Genomic DNA, 17042 nt, shown 5'->3' with positions numbered 1-17042 from the left:
AGACAGACGGCGAAACTACAAGGGTTCCTAATTGACTACGGAACCCTAAAAATGGATTACCTATTTACAATTGCCCCCAGTCGAGATTTGCCCCGCTGTACCTTACAGAGTAATTTTTATAGGTGTTTATATTTTATGTTTTGTCTATATTATTATCTTTATTTATTTAATCACCACGACTGGCCTGCCATCTTCACTTTATGGCGTGAATGTTATTAAAATTAGACTTGTATGGACAATTCGAGCGGCTTTCTCGAAGAAACCGGTTCTGACCGATACTATAAATTATGAAATTCTTACCTAAATGCCTCTTTCGGCGCCGAATCATATTATACCAGTTAATGGTCAATAATTGGTCGGAAAAATGTACCATACAAATGGTTATAGTTTCGGCAACATAGTTTTACCTTTCTTTTTATACTGCGCCGGTCGGTGGCAAACAAGCATACGACTCATCTGATGGCAAGCAGTCCCCGTAAGCTACTAGAAACTTTAGAGGTGTTACATGCGCGTTGCCGGCCCTAACACTGACACGTTGAGAGTAAATAGAGGGGGGGAGGGCACGTAGGGGGTTCGCCCTGTAATTATTAAGTACTTACATCGCCTTGGCAGCGATCTATTCGCCGGGTTAGCTAGTAAGCTAGTTATTTAGTTAAGTATTAGATTTAAGTTTATTGGTTGGGGACTGAAAATCAGCGGTCTCGCTGAGTCTCATTCATTTTACTGCACACACATCTGTAATTTTACTTACTAAGTTTTTATAAGTTCTTATATTTCCATTTAGTGCTGTGTTGGTAATATCTTTTTTTTTTAAATAGTTAAATACATACTTGACTTATACAAATAAACCTTACGCTCCGTGCGCGAACTGTCAAATCATATGGGTTTCCATGGAAATACACTTGTAATACAAGACTTGTACATTTCGAGAAATGGGCCCCTGATAGTAAGTGAATACCGTCGTCCAAAGACACCAACGCCAGACCACTATTGCGTTATATTTTAACTTCTGATTAGCAGAAACGTCTGCAATCGATGCCACTAGGCTTAGAATAAATTTAAAAGTGGAAAATGTCTGCCTTGGGTGAGACTCTCACCCAAGGCAGACATTTTCCACTATTGCGTTGCCGGAATTTTAGATGGGACTACCGTTTTCTTGTACACTTGTTTATAAAACAACCAGAATTCCACCGCCCGCTCCCATGCGTTCTTGACAGTATGCCACGTTACTACGATTCCTAGTTATCACAAGTTGGATAGCGTTTACAGTACAGCGACTTTCTAAATAGTTAATACGCTGCGTAAGACAAGCCTTTTGGTACTCGGTTTTCAATGAGACAATCATTCCCATTTTATTTCACTCACAAAATTTCCTTCTGGTGTTTACTTTTGCTCTAAGACATGGGGTTCTTTAAGAAGCGATTAATTAGGTACTAAGGGTGCTCAAAAATCAACAACGCACTGCTAGTCGAAATCTGAGTCGTATTTTCGAGTGTCACACTATCTTTGATGAATGTCAGTTGTTGTGTCAGATATAACTGCAATCTTCACTAGCAAATTCAAGAGGTTTTATTACCTGCAATACCATATGATTATGATGTGCTCACATGCCAATATCGGTTTCGTCAGTCACTTGCGAGCATATCAGCGACAGCACCGGAGTTAACGGGTGGAGAGTATCATTCCTAACGCCGTGTCTTGCATGAGCGACGGTCGCGCGACCGTCACCGTCGCGTCTCATACTTTCATATCGATAAGGTTTGATTTCGTATGCGTCGCATCGCCGTCGCGCGACCATCGCGCGAACGTCGCCCACGCAAGCCACGGCGTAAACTTAACTGGGAATGTTTAGTGAGTTTGAGGCTTGAAAGTGATAGTACAATGGTGGGAAAATGTATCTATTTGTAAAAGAAACCTCTATAACGACTACAACACTGTTATAGCATACCTATAGCAAGCCTATTCATCACATAAGGAAATTAAATACATTCTTAATTTACTAGCAGTAGGTGCCTACTAATAGTTGACAGTTGAGTTAAAAGAAACCGATCATAAATTTCTAGCAACGTATAGTTTTTACAGACGTAGGTAGTAGATCATATATTTTTTATTATATCAATACATCAGTGGCTAGCGTCGATACAACTCGATTCCCAACGGGTTCCCTAAAATTCTGCAGTATCTGTAGAAGTCCATACAAAACAGATCCCAAAAACCCCTCCGGCTTTACCAACAAAAATTTTCACGCATCGCCACTGCAACATATATAGGTATATAGGTATTTTATTACGTATTATTCTTCTTCTTCCTCGGTTCCTCATGGCTGAGGGTCGCGACCACATAAGGTCGTTATTTTTAACCGATTTATCAATTATTTTTGGAGTCGGGGCCAGCTTGCGTAAGGTTGGATGGGACAAATAGGCAATAGCAAGGCGAGGAATAGCGCTAGTACCGACTACAAAAATAATTGATTCTAAGTGTATAATTTGGATGGTTAGATTATTGAAATCCGATAAGAAGTCTGATTTCAAAGGTTCTGCTAGGAAATCTAATCATCATATTATTTAAATGTAAATATATTTTATGCTTTTTAGTTTCTCCGTGTTTTCTAACGCGCTTATTTTTTGAACGCGGTTTTTTTTTGTGCATCAAAGCTTTGTTGAACAATACTTACTAAACAAAGTACGTATTGTAACCATTATTACTTAATTTTTTATTATAAATTTGCGTAGCCACCAACCGTTTTTCTAAAAATATTTCGAAGTACAAACCCGACTTTATTCCACACAAAACACAATCCATAATTGTTTTGCAAAAGTTTATAAACTTTTTGAAGTCAAAACTGATAAAACGTCGTATGTAGATTATCGACGTTATCCTAAAATAGTACTACCTACTCATATATCCACAGTTGAAATTTAAATATGTTAAAAAAGATTACTATGTATTTTTTATAGGCATATTATTTGCATGCAGGTCATACGATTCGTGGGAGAGTCCGGTATTACGGACGGGAGCCACATATTAATACACCGTATAAAGTATTGTTAAACATGGCTTTTGGGGTTCGCGGTGGTTATAAATGGTATAATAACTGAGCGGAATGTTTATGGCGTTAAATTACGAGGTTACAGACACTTATTTTTAAGTATTTTAGTTATTTATTTATTTATGTAAGTGGTTAATTTCTTAGTCAAGTCGAAACTTCGAAGGGCCATCTGTGCCTACTGAAAAACGTCGTACGAGACACAAGTGGACATGCGAAAGGAAATTCGCAACTCGTTTCGAACTTCCTCTTTTTCGCACTTGTATCGTAATGTACTATATGTTGCTTAAGTACTATATTAGTTTTATTTTTAGTTTAAGTTTAGTCCATAGGTATAAGTAGTCTCGATTTTTTTATTATTATTTTGACATGATTTTGTAAAGATTTCCTATTTTCTAAATATATATTTGCACGCCTGCATGCAGACTGAATGCATGGATTTATTTATTTTGGAACACCTTATAACTGTGCTCTATGCAAATAACTCTTTGAATTTTGAATCTTGATGTTACCCGCTTACTGTAAGAAGGTACCGCATAGTTATAGTTACACTAGCTTTTGCCCGCGGCTTCGCTCGCATTAGAAAGAGACCAAAAGTAGCCTATGTCACTCTCCATCTCTTCAACTATCTCCACTTCAAAAATCACGACAATTTGTCGCTCCGTTTTGCCGTGAAGGACGGACAAACAAACAGACACACACACTTTCCCATTTATAATATTAGTATGGATACATTTAAAGATCAATATTAATTATTACTATCACTAATAGATCTTCACGGTGGCGATGGCTGGTAACTTATGGGTATCCGATAGATATCGATAGATCTAGACGATAATCGTTTCTCGTTTACTATCGACCGATTAAGATCGATTGACCCTTGAGCGGAGTCGGTTTAAGCTAAGCTCTTGTATAACCACAGAACATATAAGTACAAGGTATAACCACAGAATATACATATAATAGTACAAGGTATAACCACAGAATATACATATAATAGTACAAGTAGAACTACAAACTTAACTAAAGTTAGTAGGTAAGGAGATTAAGTTACTTATTTTTCAGTACAGGCAGGCAAGCAAGGTCGCGTGATTAACGATATAACATCAGTTCGTCCTTTTTGCACTATTTGTAAGTAATTGTAAGTGCGATAGGGATGTACGATGCGATAAAGTTTATACCACTAGTGTGTGCTAAATTTTATTGTATGGGGTGCAGTCGTCTGCTGCGTGACGATGATGTGTCTGTCAAATTTAGTTGATGAACCTGGCCCTAAGTCGAAACTTCAAAGGGCTAACTCTAGTTCTGTGGGCTTACAGAAAAACGTCGTACAATAGGCGTGTACCTATTGCAATGCGAAGAGGAATTCCGTAACATTAAAGACATATGTAACTCCGTATAGATGGATAAAGTCTAAGAAAAAGACGTACCTTAAAGCCCTAGAGAAAAAGGTGGTCAAGATGCCGTTACACCTTTGGGGAACGCTCGGCTAGATGCGGTTCAAAAGTTTTAAGCTTGTGTCGACAGATGGCAGTCTATAGTAACTTTCTATAATAATCAATCCTCTTTGGTAACATATTCTCAACGTCAAACACTCATGATACAAGGGTTAAAAAGTAAATAAAATGGCCTGGTAAAGTGAACAGTCCTGTATGGCCATAGAAGGCGCGAACAGCGGAATACGCAAATATTTTAATGAGCCTGGAAGTGGCCAAGCCAAGAAGTTGCACAGGCGAGGTATTTCTAATTCGCGCCCGGGGCTACTTTTTATGCGTAATTTATAGTTTTGTACGAGTTTGCTTAGTTGCTCCTCATGTCAATTCGAATAAGGCTTATCCAGGATGATATATTATTTGCATCATCAAGATAGGATGACAGCGACTTTTATATCCCCGGCTGTGCAAAGAAATAAACGTCAAATCTTAGTAAAGAGTCACATTTCAAACAAGCTCTTGCACAGCTTGCACTGGCGAAAAAAATACTGTCAAACTTAGTACAACAACTTACATGACCACTTTATTTTATGCTAGATTTTGCCCGCGGCTTCGCTCGTGTTAAATTCCACCCCCCTATTTTAGGGAAGTGGGGGAATATAAAGAGACAAAAAGTAGCCTATGCTACTCTCCGTCTCTTCAACTATCTCGACTTAAAAAAATCACATCAATTCGTCGTTCCGTTTTGCCGTGACAGACGGACCAACAACACTCACACTTTCCCATTTTAATACTAGTATGGATTGCTTCGATTCCTGCGCGAATATATAAAAAAGCGAAATGCGCAATAACTAACCAATATTAAACATGGTTCATATATAATTCTATTATGTTTTCGAATTGGCCTATATGTATGTTGCGATTCAATTTCCAGTTTTGCATTACAAAGCGATGAAAAGGAACATTCTTGTTTAACTTACAATGTTGCAAATAATAAGTTTTCATTGTTTTTGTAAATAATAGTGCAGTTTAAAACTGGTTGTAACAAATCGTTTGTTATCTTAAGCGTAGCTTGTAAAACAATTGTATGATTTGTTTTACAATAATTTAAGGGTGGCAGCTTTGTAGTGTATGGCAAGAATAAGCCTATTTATAATTTAAAAAAAAATTACTGTGCGGAGACGGGTGGGGCGACAATGGGACATGGGTTAAATTGTGGCGTAGGCGAGAGGCTGGCAACCTGTCACTGCAATGTCACAATACATGTTTCGTTTTCTTTCAACCCCTTACTTGCCAAGAGTGGTACTCAAGCTTTAGTAGTTTCATGTGGTCTGCCTACCCGTTTATGGGATACAGGCGTGCTTGTAATATATGTATAAAATATCGCTCTCGCATCGGTCTATAAATATGTCAAACATTGAAATAGACGCTATTACAATATCATTATTTTTAAAATCGGGACTTAATCGCGTATAACTACATATTAAACTGACCTCCAACGTTTCAAGGACGGCGTTGTCCCCGTGGTCTCGGAGAAGACTGGCTTGAAATGACATCAACACCTTCTGACAGCCGCGCGAGTTTTTCGAACTACCCGCACTTGGTTTTGATAATCAAGTCCTGATTTTAAAAATAATGATGTGTAATAATCGTGAAAGTTTAAATCAGTGCTATTACAATAGTATTTGATTATTAGAATTTGTGAGATAATATTTTTTGCAATTGCCATATTTATAGTCAGTTTGTTCTTAGTTTTTAATCATGATGCATCCATGTGAGAATGTAACCGGAGCAGATTATGTTCATAGAGACTCCAAACTAATACCTATTTGTAAACCATTATAAAATTTATAATAAAAACAAAATAAATGAGAAAACTTACAAACAACTATACAAAGACACACCGCGTTCTAATTGAGTAAAATCATTACAACAATAAATCGATGCTACATCAAACCATGGTACAAATCCGTCATTCAAGCTTCACTTATCATCACCGACAAAAGAAATTAAGTCATATAAAAAAAAACAATTCTTAATGCAATACCATTGTGTTACGATTGAAAATCATTGTCACGTAATTGCGACATGTAACATTTTTGTATTACATGTTGTAAGTCTGTGCCATTGACTGTATATTACTTGGTAAGGATATGGCTTCGACTAAACTAACTATTGTGGCTCAGTGATCCAAAGTGAATCTTGGCCTCCGAAACGAGAGATCGCCACCTGTCCCGATCCTGCGCAGCCTCTTGCCAGTCTCTGACTTGAAGCCGACGCAGATCCTCCACCACACTGTCCTCCCAGCGGTACCTGGGTCGACCCGCCGGGCGGCCACCAGCCGGTCGACCCAAGAACGCTCTCTTGACAGCCCGATCGTCTCCCATTCTGAGTAAGTGACCGAACCAGCGAAGTCTGTGGGCTTTCGTTTCGCCGATGATATTGGGTTCGGCCACTAACTCCTCGATCTCAGCATTTTTCCGGACCCTCCAGGTGCCATCGTCTCTCTGAATAGGTCCCAGGATCTTGCGAAAAATCTTTCTCTCCGCTACCAGGAGCTGACTTTCTTCTTTCAGTGTTAGTGACCAGGCCTCACAGCCATACATAAGGATAGGCCGTATGACGGTTTTATATATCCGTAGCTTGGTATGTTTGCTGAGAAGCCTGGACACTAACACTTTATGAAGGGCTGCACTGCACCGCAAGGAGTTTTGGATACGTATTTGGATTTCCTCCTCTCTGGTGTTAGTGTCAGTTACAGTTACAGTGCATCCAAGGTACCGAAACTTGTCGACTCCACGATAGACGGTACCTCCTACATGAAGACTATCTCGCCGGATGCGTGTGTTCTTGTAGCGTTTCATGTGTAGGTATTCTGTCTTTTCCTGGTTGATCCTGAGACCTAATCTAGACGCCTCTTGTTCCAGGACACTGGCTGCCTCCGCTACTTGTTCACGGCTTTCCCCTAATAAAGCTAGGTCATCTGCGTACCCTACCACCTTGTGCTTACCGTTCAGCTCTACCCCAATGTTCAAAGTCAGAACCTTCCGAACAACATGTTCTAGGGCTAGATTGAAGAGCACAGGTGATAGGGCATCCCCTTGCTTTAGGCCGGTCATAACCGTGAACTCTTCCGACAGTTCATTCCCTACTCTAACTCGCATTCTGCTTTCCCTGGTTGCTGCGGTGATTATGGCTACCAGTTTTTTGGGGATGTTAAAGTTGATCAGAATGGAGTATAGAGTACCTCTATCGATACTGTCGTAGGCCTTTGTGAAGTCCACAAACAATGAGTGCATGCTTTGTGCGTACTCCCATTTCTTCTGCATGAGTTGCTTGAGCAAGAAGATCTGATCCGTCGTGCTGCGGTTTCTTCGGAAACCACATTGATAGTCCCCTAGGATTCTTTCAGCATGTGGCTCCAGCCTCTTTAGCAGCACGTTGGATAGAATTTTGTACGCCGTTGTAAGTAAAGCAATTCAAAGCTTCGACACCACAAAATATTGCCAGCACACCGCTGCTGTTCACAAACAAATGCGACCCAGTGTGCCTGTGCAGTCTATGCCTTCAATCGCGCGCGTTAATATGCGAACCCAATCAAATAAAGTTGCCTTCTTTAGTAGCCTATGACTTTTTCGAAACTTAAGTATGTGTGAAATGCCATTTGATATTTTCCAATCGCTTTTCGCTGAAGAAAAACATTCTAAAGAAACTAGACTAATAGCCCCAATAATACCGATAGTCCACTATCATATGTTTATCATAGAAATATGATCATAGGCAACATGCTGTCCTTTTTCTTCACGTTGGAGAAAAATGGAGGCATATAGACCTATGATCATAAACATATGATAGTGGACTATCGGCCTAAGGCTTAGTTACCCATTAGGTTGGAAGGTCATATTCCAGTCACTTCCGTAAAATTTTAATTTTCAAAGCAAATCCCAGTCAATCCCAGTCGTGGCCAAATCCGGCAAATGCCGGGACAACGCATGGATGATGATGATCCTCAGTGAAATCTTTGGTTCGCACCAGTTATTGATGATGGTCAGAATGACGAATCATTCTACTCCTAAGATGCCGCTGATAAGATCAAGTAGCCGATAGGCATCATTGTTCAAGTGGTAGCTTCACGGTGACTTGGCCCGTTCTTGACATGTCGTGCTGTATTAATTTGTTAGATGCTGATAATAATGACGTTAGTCAAATTCTCTTTGGATTACCAACCGTGCACTAGGAGTTAAAAATAAAAGCCTGCGTTAGTAAAACCAAAAGTAATGTTTAAAATGGTACATTATAAAAATCCTCCCATACTAAAAAGTTTTCAGTTAAATAGGTCACGTTAAGTATGTAGTCTTCCAGATTTTCATTGTGTTAATATCATGAAGTTCAAATGTGGTGTACTAATGACACTGCAATATTATAAGAGCCTAAGTAGATCCCATTGCAGTACTTTAGTCAAATCAAAGTCTGCGGCCTGCCACTTCAATGTCACAGTTTCGTCTTCTGTCAACCCCTTATTTGCCAAGAGTGGCACTGAAACGAGTAGTTTCAGGTGCTCTGCCTACCCCTTCATGGGATACAGGCGTGATTGTATGTATGTATGTATGTAAAGTCTGCGGCCTATTTCGCCACAGTGACATTGAGTGCTTATTTTTGAGCTGATAAGTAACGTTGTTGGCAGTGAACGGCGAAGTGTCACTGTCGGGCGACAATCGTCAATGTGGTGAAATAAGCTACTGGCAGCATAATTATAAACGTCGTATCCTCTAGTTAGTTATAAACTATGACTCGTATACTGCAACCGCCATGATCCCCATTCTGTGAAACGTCAAAACTAACCAATGTCTTTCTCTCTTCCAGACCCGTCTGCCGCAACTGCGTGATCTCACCGACCGGATCGCCACCTCCCTTGGACCCCACCCCGCCTCCCCCCGCGCCTGCGTCGCCATCCCCCCAGCCGAGCCACTCCAGCCAGTCCCCCCTCTCCTACCCGAGGAGATATCCGGAGTACGGACAAGGACCGATGCAGTCACCACCAGCCATGTCGCTGTCACCACATCCGGTTCCTCAGGGGAAGTTTAGAGGACTCCTGGAGCATGCTGAAAGGTATATGACCACTCTATATTATCCTTCTTCTACGCGACTGTAACAGGATACCATACTTGAACAAGAGGTAGAACATACGAGACGACAAACTGTCTCCTTAGACTGGAAGGTTCAATGACGACAAGGACAGTGGAGTGCACTGCGTTTTAGGACCGAAAGTTCGAGAGGTTCATGTGCTCCTGGTCACTTGACAATACTTATGACAGCAGTTGGTAAACTTAATGGAGATGGAGATGGAGTCTGACTTCCGGTTTAGATAATAGCAGTCCAGGCAGTCCCTCCTTTTTTTCGGATTCCTACCCGAAGAGGTACCCAGAATTAGGGAAAGAATCTATGCAATCTCCTCCAGCGATGCCGATAAACTACATTTTACCATAACGATGCGTGATTGCCTGTGTGGTGACCGGTTAAGAATTTTACCACTCCCTTTCTTCCCGTGGGTGTAATAGAAGGCGACTATGGGATATGGGTTAAATTGTGGCGTAGGCGAGAGGCTGGCAACCTGTCACTGCAATGTCACAGTTTCGTTTCCTTTCAACCCCTTATTTGCCAAGAGTGGCACTGAAGCTTTAGTAGTTTCATGTGCTCTGCCTACCCCTTTATGGGATACAGGCGTGATTGTATGTATGTATCATGCATGATTATTTAAGTGTCATATCATGTCGTCGTGTTTCAAACCCGTTAGAATGAGGCTCCCGTCCAAAATTCCCTTTGATTTCTTTATTAAAACTTTATGTAAATTCTTCCAGGTTAATGAAGCCAGGAGATGCGCACAGGCACTCCCAGAGCGACGATGACTCTGGGTGCGCACTAGAGGAGTACACGTGGGTCCCGCCAGGGTTAAGGCCAGAACAGGTGCGTAGCTTTTATCTTTCAGAATATTTCTGTCATATCTTCCTATTCAATGATAATTATCATCTCCCTTACGTTGGCTTAAGCAACTCTTACCCCTAGACCATCAGCGTATTTTCAAACTCATGTATTTACACTAATTGGCTATGCTACGGACACGTCGCATCTGCTGTGCCACTGCCACGAGCTAAAATTAACAGAGTAGATCAAAAATAATATTTTTAATTTGCAAATTATCCCTCATTCAAATGCCCATAATTATTGATAGTTGACAAAAAATATCACATTCAAATGACGCAGGCAAAACCGTTAAATTCACTTACTCTTTGATTTATTTTATTTTACGAACAAATCGCTGGTCGTGTCTTAGTTGCAGCTTAATTTCAATATCGCATGACAATTCAGAATTAGGAACGGAGAAACATGCAAACTACATCAAGGAAACAATCATATCTTTATCTTCCGTAATTGCCTGCTTTTTCTCAAACTTCCTAATTCTGGCAAATTATCGAAATCATCTCTCCAAAAACAACTTAATTATCTTTTCACCACACCAACTGGTAAAAGTTACTTTGCTATTCGAAAACAGATAGCAAAATTGCATTTTATCCGCAAGAGTGCAAAGTAATTTCATACAAATTTTAACTTGAGCTCAAGAGCTGGCTGGTATAATTTACGTGTAATGATGATTTTGAATCGTAAATAGATTTTAGATTTGTTTATTTCATGATAAAAATTACACTATAAATTTGCTACATGTCAAAATATGGATTAGATTGATAGATTGGATTTAGTTTGATGTTTTATAGTCAGTATTTTGTTCATGTTGGTGTGGTGAAAAATTTTGTGTTTCACTCGGTGCAAAGTTTGTCGCAACGCTCAAGATTCCACTTTTTGAATCAATATTGGAATCTTTCACTTGCTCGGGTATCACTATTTTGGCACGTGCGATTAAACAACAACTTTGCCCCCTTGTAAAACAAATAACTATTTTACGAAATCTCGTGTCTGCACACATACAGAAAATAGCGATAGGTTGTATGTATGAACGAATACCGGCCTGATGCGAACTTTAAAAGACGTCAAATGTTTGCTCTTTCATTTTTTGCCACTCCTGATCATGTCTGTGTCCAAATTTTATTGAAGCATGAGGATCGCTAAGAGCCAAGTGCTTTGATGTCAAAAATTGTCATGAAAATGTTCTTATACTCTTCTGGTGTTTCCGGTGTCCATGGGCGGCAGTGATCGCTTACCATCAGGCGACCTGTCTGTTCTTGGTGATTTTGTCAAAAACACCAAAAATCATTATAAATAAGCTAATAAAATAAGTCTCTTTTCAATTTTTAACAAAGATTTTAGGACCAACATGACTGTACATTTTAAAATGTTTCCATACGCGCATACAAAATGCAACCATTGTGGCTTAGAAGTCCTGCGTTCTGCGCTTTTGTGCATTCAATGCACCTATTGTTTGAGCGGTTGCTCTTTTTCGCGTCTGGCTACTTTAGGATATTGGGAGGTAAAATATTGGTGGTTACTTGTTAGGGATACACAAGTTGAAAATAATTTTTGGATGTGAAAATTTTGAGTTCATAAAAAATCTATATTGGTAATTGATGACTAAAACCAAATAAATTCTAAAGTTTTTACTACTCTAATTCAGCATTATATAGTTGGGACTGTGTACATAATTATAATTTATAACATAATAAATAATAAATACAATTTTCTAACGTTACAAACTCTAGGTAACTGCCCTAAGCCATTTTAAAAAACCGGCCAAGAGCGTGTCGGGCCACGCTTAGTGTAGGGTTCCGTAGTTTTTCGTATATTTCTCAAAAACTACTGAACCTATCAAGTTCAAAACAATTTTCCTAGAAAGTCTTTATAAAGTTCTACTTTTGTGATTTTTTTCATATTTTTTAAACATATGGTTCAAAAGTTAGAGGGGGGGGGGACGCACTTTTTTTACCTTTAGGAGCGATTATTTCCGAAAATATTAATATTATCAAAAAACGATCTTAGTAAACCCTTATTCATTTTTAAATACCTATCCAACAATATATCACATGTTGGGGTTGGAATGAAAAAAATATCAGCCCCCACTTTACATGTAGGGGGTACCCTAATAAAACATTTTTTTCATTTTTTATTTTTGCACTTTGTTGGCGTGATTGATATACATATTGGTACCAAATTTCAGCATTCTAGTGCTAACGGTTACTGAGATTATCCGCGGACGGACGGACGGACGGACGGACGGACAGACAGACATGGCGAAACTATAAGGGTTCCTAGTTGACTACAGAACCCTAAAAAAGATGAAATTAATACAATTTAAATATATGTTATTGAACCATAGAATGCCGTTCGCTAGTTTGCAGGTGGTACAGCGACATCTAACGAAAAATGTGGACATCAAAAAATACTTATACATTTTACGAAAACAAGTCATTGCCCAGTTTGCGGGGGTAACAGTGACATCTAGCGAACGACAGCGAACAACTCTATCGTTGAGTTTCCTAAACATATCCTAAGTACATTGGGTTTCTCAACAATAAATAAATAAATAAAATTTACTTTTTCTTTTGACTGAAAACACCGTGTTGATAACCTCTCTCTCCCTCCCTTTCTTCCCTTGGCTTCTGGCTGGCTTCCTAAACTTTGACGAGCCATAACATAATATTAAAAATGTAGGGGCCACTAGGGGCTAAGTTTTGATTCCCATAGAAAAATTGAATTACGCGCCATTTCCAGTGCCAAGTTTCGATTGATCGTCATAGTTGACAGACGTCAAAAATACAACGTTACCTCTTTAGTTTTCTAACAGATGGCGTTAGTTATACAAAATAGTAAACGATGTTTTCTTACTCCTTAGAGTCCTAACAGATGGCGTTAGTAGTACAATATTGAACACAAAACTGAGATTTGATTTTTATTTAAATGACAATAAAATAATATTTTTTTACAGATATGAAATCTAGATATGAATATAAATTACTATGTTTAAGCACAACTTCATAGGCGTGATAGTTTTTTCAAAAAATGTACCACAAGGTTCGGAACTTTGTCGACTATAGGAGGGCTTCGCTACCGCTCGCCCTGATAAGTAGGATACTGAAATCTTCTTTCTTCGTTGAGCCATCACAGCTAACTTTAACTTACAAACGGTCTTAAGCACCTACACTTCTGAAGGCGCTTAAGTCATTTTTGCTAATAAAAAAAAACCACAACGTTCTATGAACATTGGTCAAGTGCGAGTCGGTTTTCAACTTTTCCATACAAAGAACTCATGAGCGCCTGAACGACTATGATGGCAAAGTTAACGTTTCGAACTTTCAAGACTTTACGTATATATCTCGGAAACGATAAGAGATAGAGCAAAATGGACTTCAGATTTGGGCTTTCGGTGGCACAAATTCTATGTTTTCGTCAACAGACACCTTTTTTTGGACCGATTTGAATAAAATTTTGCTCAGTCAATTTATAAACGGTCTTAAGCGCCTCCTTTTTAGTAGGAACTTAAGTCATTTTGTACAAATGAAAAAAAAATTGAACAAGTTCTAAAAAGAAAAAGACAGAAATGAATTTCTTTATACCTGTCCAACTCGATTACACAATTTTAAGACGTTTAGTAACTACTTGCAGCGGCAGTGAGTGAAATTCGTAATCTGAGTTTTTTTCTCTTAAGAGCGTTATAACATTTCGGCGTCGGGCGAAATTTGGTATTTTACCCGCCGCGCGAGCCCAATATGCCGACCCTTTCTAGCACGTCTTATCACTCGCTCGCACTACAATAATGGACAAAATAATCTTGATCCTTCCTATGGAATTTTGATAACAATTAACCACAATCTACTATCTCGATATAAACTTTTGATTTCTAATAAACATTATTTTGTACGAAAATACTAGAATACACGGTGTTTCCGTTATCACTCAAAACCTCAGACACCCCAACTAATTTTTATTTTTTTAAACTTATCTAGAGTATTCATTTTTTAATCTGATGTTTATTTATTTTTTAAATTGAATGTTTAAATTTCTGTGCAGCTCTACTCGACTTTTAACTCTACACTCAAAAAAATAGTTGCTAGCTACCATCATAAACCTTAAAACTACTTATTTGTGTACGTTACTGCAACGACATAAGGTTTACCATAATGTCACTGTAAAACAATTTAAAGCTTTGTCACAGCAAACTTCAAATTGGACAGATAATCTCAGTAAGCAAATTTAAACCCAACATATAAAATAACAAGGTTGTAATTAGGTACGAGTTCAATTTGTTATGACTTATGACTTATTAGAGGTAAACATTAAAATTAAACTGACAAACAACGTCAAACTCGTAGCGGAAAAAATAGTCGTCCAAGTAACCAGCCAGTATGAATACCCCTAAATACTGAAAAAGGTATACAACCTCTAGCAATGCGATATGCACACTGTTGTATTACGAATTTGTAGAATGGGCACGTAAAAAATAACTAATAATACAAATTAAAAAAATATATATTACCCCCATCAAGATATAGCTCAATCAATTCTACTCTCGACACTGGACAAACGGTTTTCAGGTTTTGAGTGTTAAGTGAAACACGGTGTATAGCGCAAAATAATATTAATTATGTTAAAATTTATTTAAAAATTTAAAGTAATAATTATAAACTATGATTATATATAAAAATATTTGCTTTTGTTATATGATAAGTATTAGAGTATAGTACATTACGATACAAGTGCGTAAAAAGGAAGTTCGAAACGAGTGGCGATAAATTAAAACACGACCGAAGGGAGTGTTTTAAATCGACACGAGTTACGAATTTCCTTTTTGCACGCGTATCGTACGACGTTTTTCAGTACAGATGACCCTCCGAAGTTTCGACCTGGCATATAATGAACCACTTCTCGCACTAGTGCGTAAAAAACACCATCTGTACTGAAATAGTACATTACGATACAAGTGCGTAAAAAGGAAGTTCGAAACGAGTGGCGATAAATTAAAACACGACCGAAGGGAGTGTTTTAAATCGACACGAGTTACGAATTTCCTTTTTGCATGTGCATCGTACGACGTTTTTCAGTACAGATGAGCCTCCGAAGTTTCGACCTGTTATATAATGAACCACTTCTCGTACTAGTGCGTAAAAAAAACACCATCTGTACTGAAAAAGTATATATTAATATGATGATAAAATATGTCAAATACAATTCTAATTACTTCAAGGTGGTACTCAGGGTCTGATGATAGAGCCAGATGGTGGTCACCAGGTACTAATGAACCATGTGACTAAACGACTTCGTGTTTATGCTCGTTGGGTTCGTCTCAACAAGACCTTTGATAAAAGGTGGTACTTAGGGTCTGTGATGATGGAGCCAGATGGTGGTCACCAATACCAATGAACCATATGACTAACCACTTCGTGTTTTTTTATGGTATTCACATATGCGAGTTGATTTTTTGGTGACCACCATCTGGCTCCATTATCAGACCCTGAGTACCACCTCTTGTCAAAGATCTTATTGAAACGATCCCATTGAGCCTATACATGAAGTGGTTTAGTCATATGGTTCATTGGTACTGGTGACCACCATCTGGCTCCATCATCAGACCCTGAGTACCACCTCCTGTCAAAGGTATTGTTGAGACGAACCCAATGACCCCAAACACGAAGTGGTATAGTCATATGGTTCATTGGTACTGGTGACCACCATCTGGCTCCATCATCAGACCCTGAGTACCACCTCCTGTCAAAGGTATTGTTGAGACGAACCCAATGACCCCAAACACGAAGTGGTATAGTCATATGGTTCATTGGTACTGGTGACCACCATCTGGCTCCATCATCAGACCCTGAGTACCACCTCCTGTCAAAGGTATTGTTGAGACGAACCCAATGACCCCAAACACGAAGTGGTAAAGTCATATGGTTCATTGGTACTGGTGACCACCATCTGGCTCCATCATCAGACCCTGAGTACCACCTCTTGTCAAAGGTCTTGTTGAGACGAACCCAACGAGCCTAAACACGAGGTGGTTTACTTACATGGTTCACTGGTACTGGTGACCACCTTCTGGCTCCATCATCAGATCCCGAGTACCATCTTGATGTGTCTTATCATCTTGACCGTATTGTAATTTTCACATATTTATCATCATAACGTTGTAATATACTTTATATACTTTAACATTCAAACATAACAAAATATTACAAAAGCAAGTATTTACGGATCTAGGATCAAATTCGTTGGTCGCTGTTTACACACACACAATGCGAGGATAGCCCGTGTATAAACAAGGTGTCCGACCCACACAACGATAAATATTCTCGACGTTCGCGATGAAAACTCGGAGAGCGAAGCGACATACGTCTGACCTCCACGAGCTCCGACGCGGCACTGAAATCGCAGGCGTCCGTCGCCGGTAAAATAGCGACAGGAAGGCTAGTTTTCAAAAAATTGGCAAAAAATCATTATAAAATATTATAACGACAACTGGATAACAGAAATTTAAGCAGATTGTGCAGATTATTTATATACTAAAATAACTTCGATAACATGTAGATTTTCGGAGAAATGATCACTTGTTTCGATGTATTTTC

At 38.9% G+C, this 17042-nt stretch overlaps 1 protein-coding gene across 1 annotated transcript in view; it reads left to right on the top strand.

Annotated features, from left to right (window-relative positions):
• Nucleotides 1–17042, top strand: part of LOC125234834 (protein prickle-like) — a 264305-nt gene that overhangs the window by 126363 nt on the left and 120900 nt on the right. The window contains exons 3-4 of the mRNA XM_048141248.1: nucleotides 9343–9588; nucleotides 10338–10443. Of these exons, the coding sequence (XP_047997205.1) occupies nucleotides 9343–9588; nucleotides 10338–10443 (352 nt within the window). The remainder of the gene's footprint in view (nucleotides 1–9342; nucleotides 9589–10337; nucleotides 10444–17042) is intronic.

Source organism: Leguminivora glycinivorella, chromosome 16 (genome assembly GCF_023078275.1).
Source record: "Leguminivora glycinivorella isolate SPB_JAAS2020 chromosome 16, LegGlyc_1.1, whole genome shotgun sequence".
Taxonomy (NCBI): Eukaryota; Metazoa; Arthropoda; class Insecta; order Lepidoptera; family Tortricidae; genus Leguminivora; species Leguminivora glycinivorella.
The sequence above is the reverse complement of the archived record's forward strand: the minus strand, read 5'-3'. Positions and strand labels throughout refer to the sequence as shown.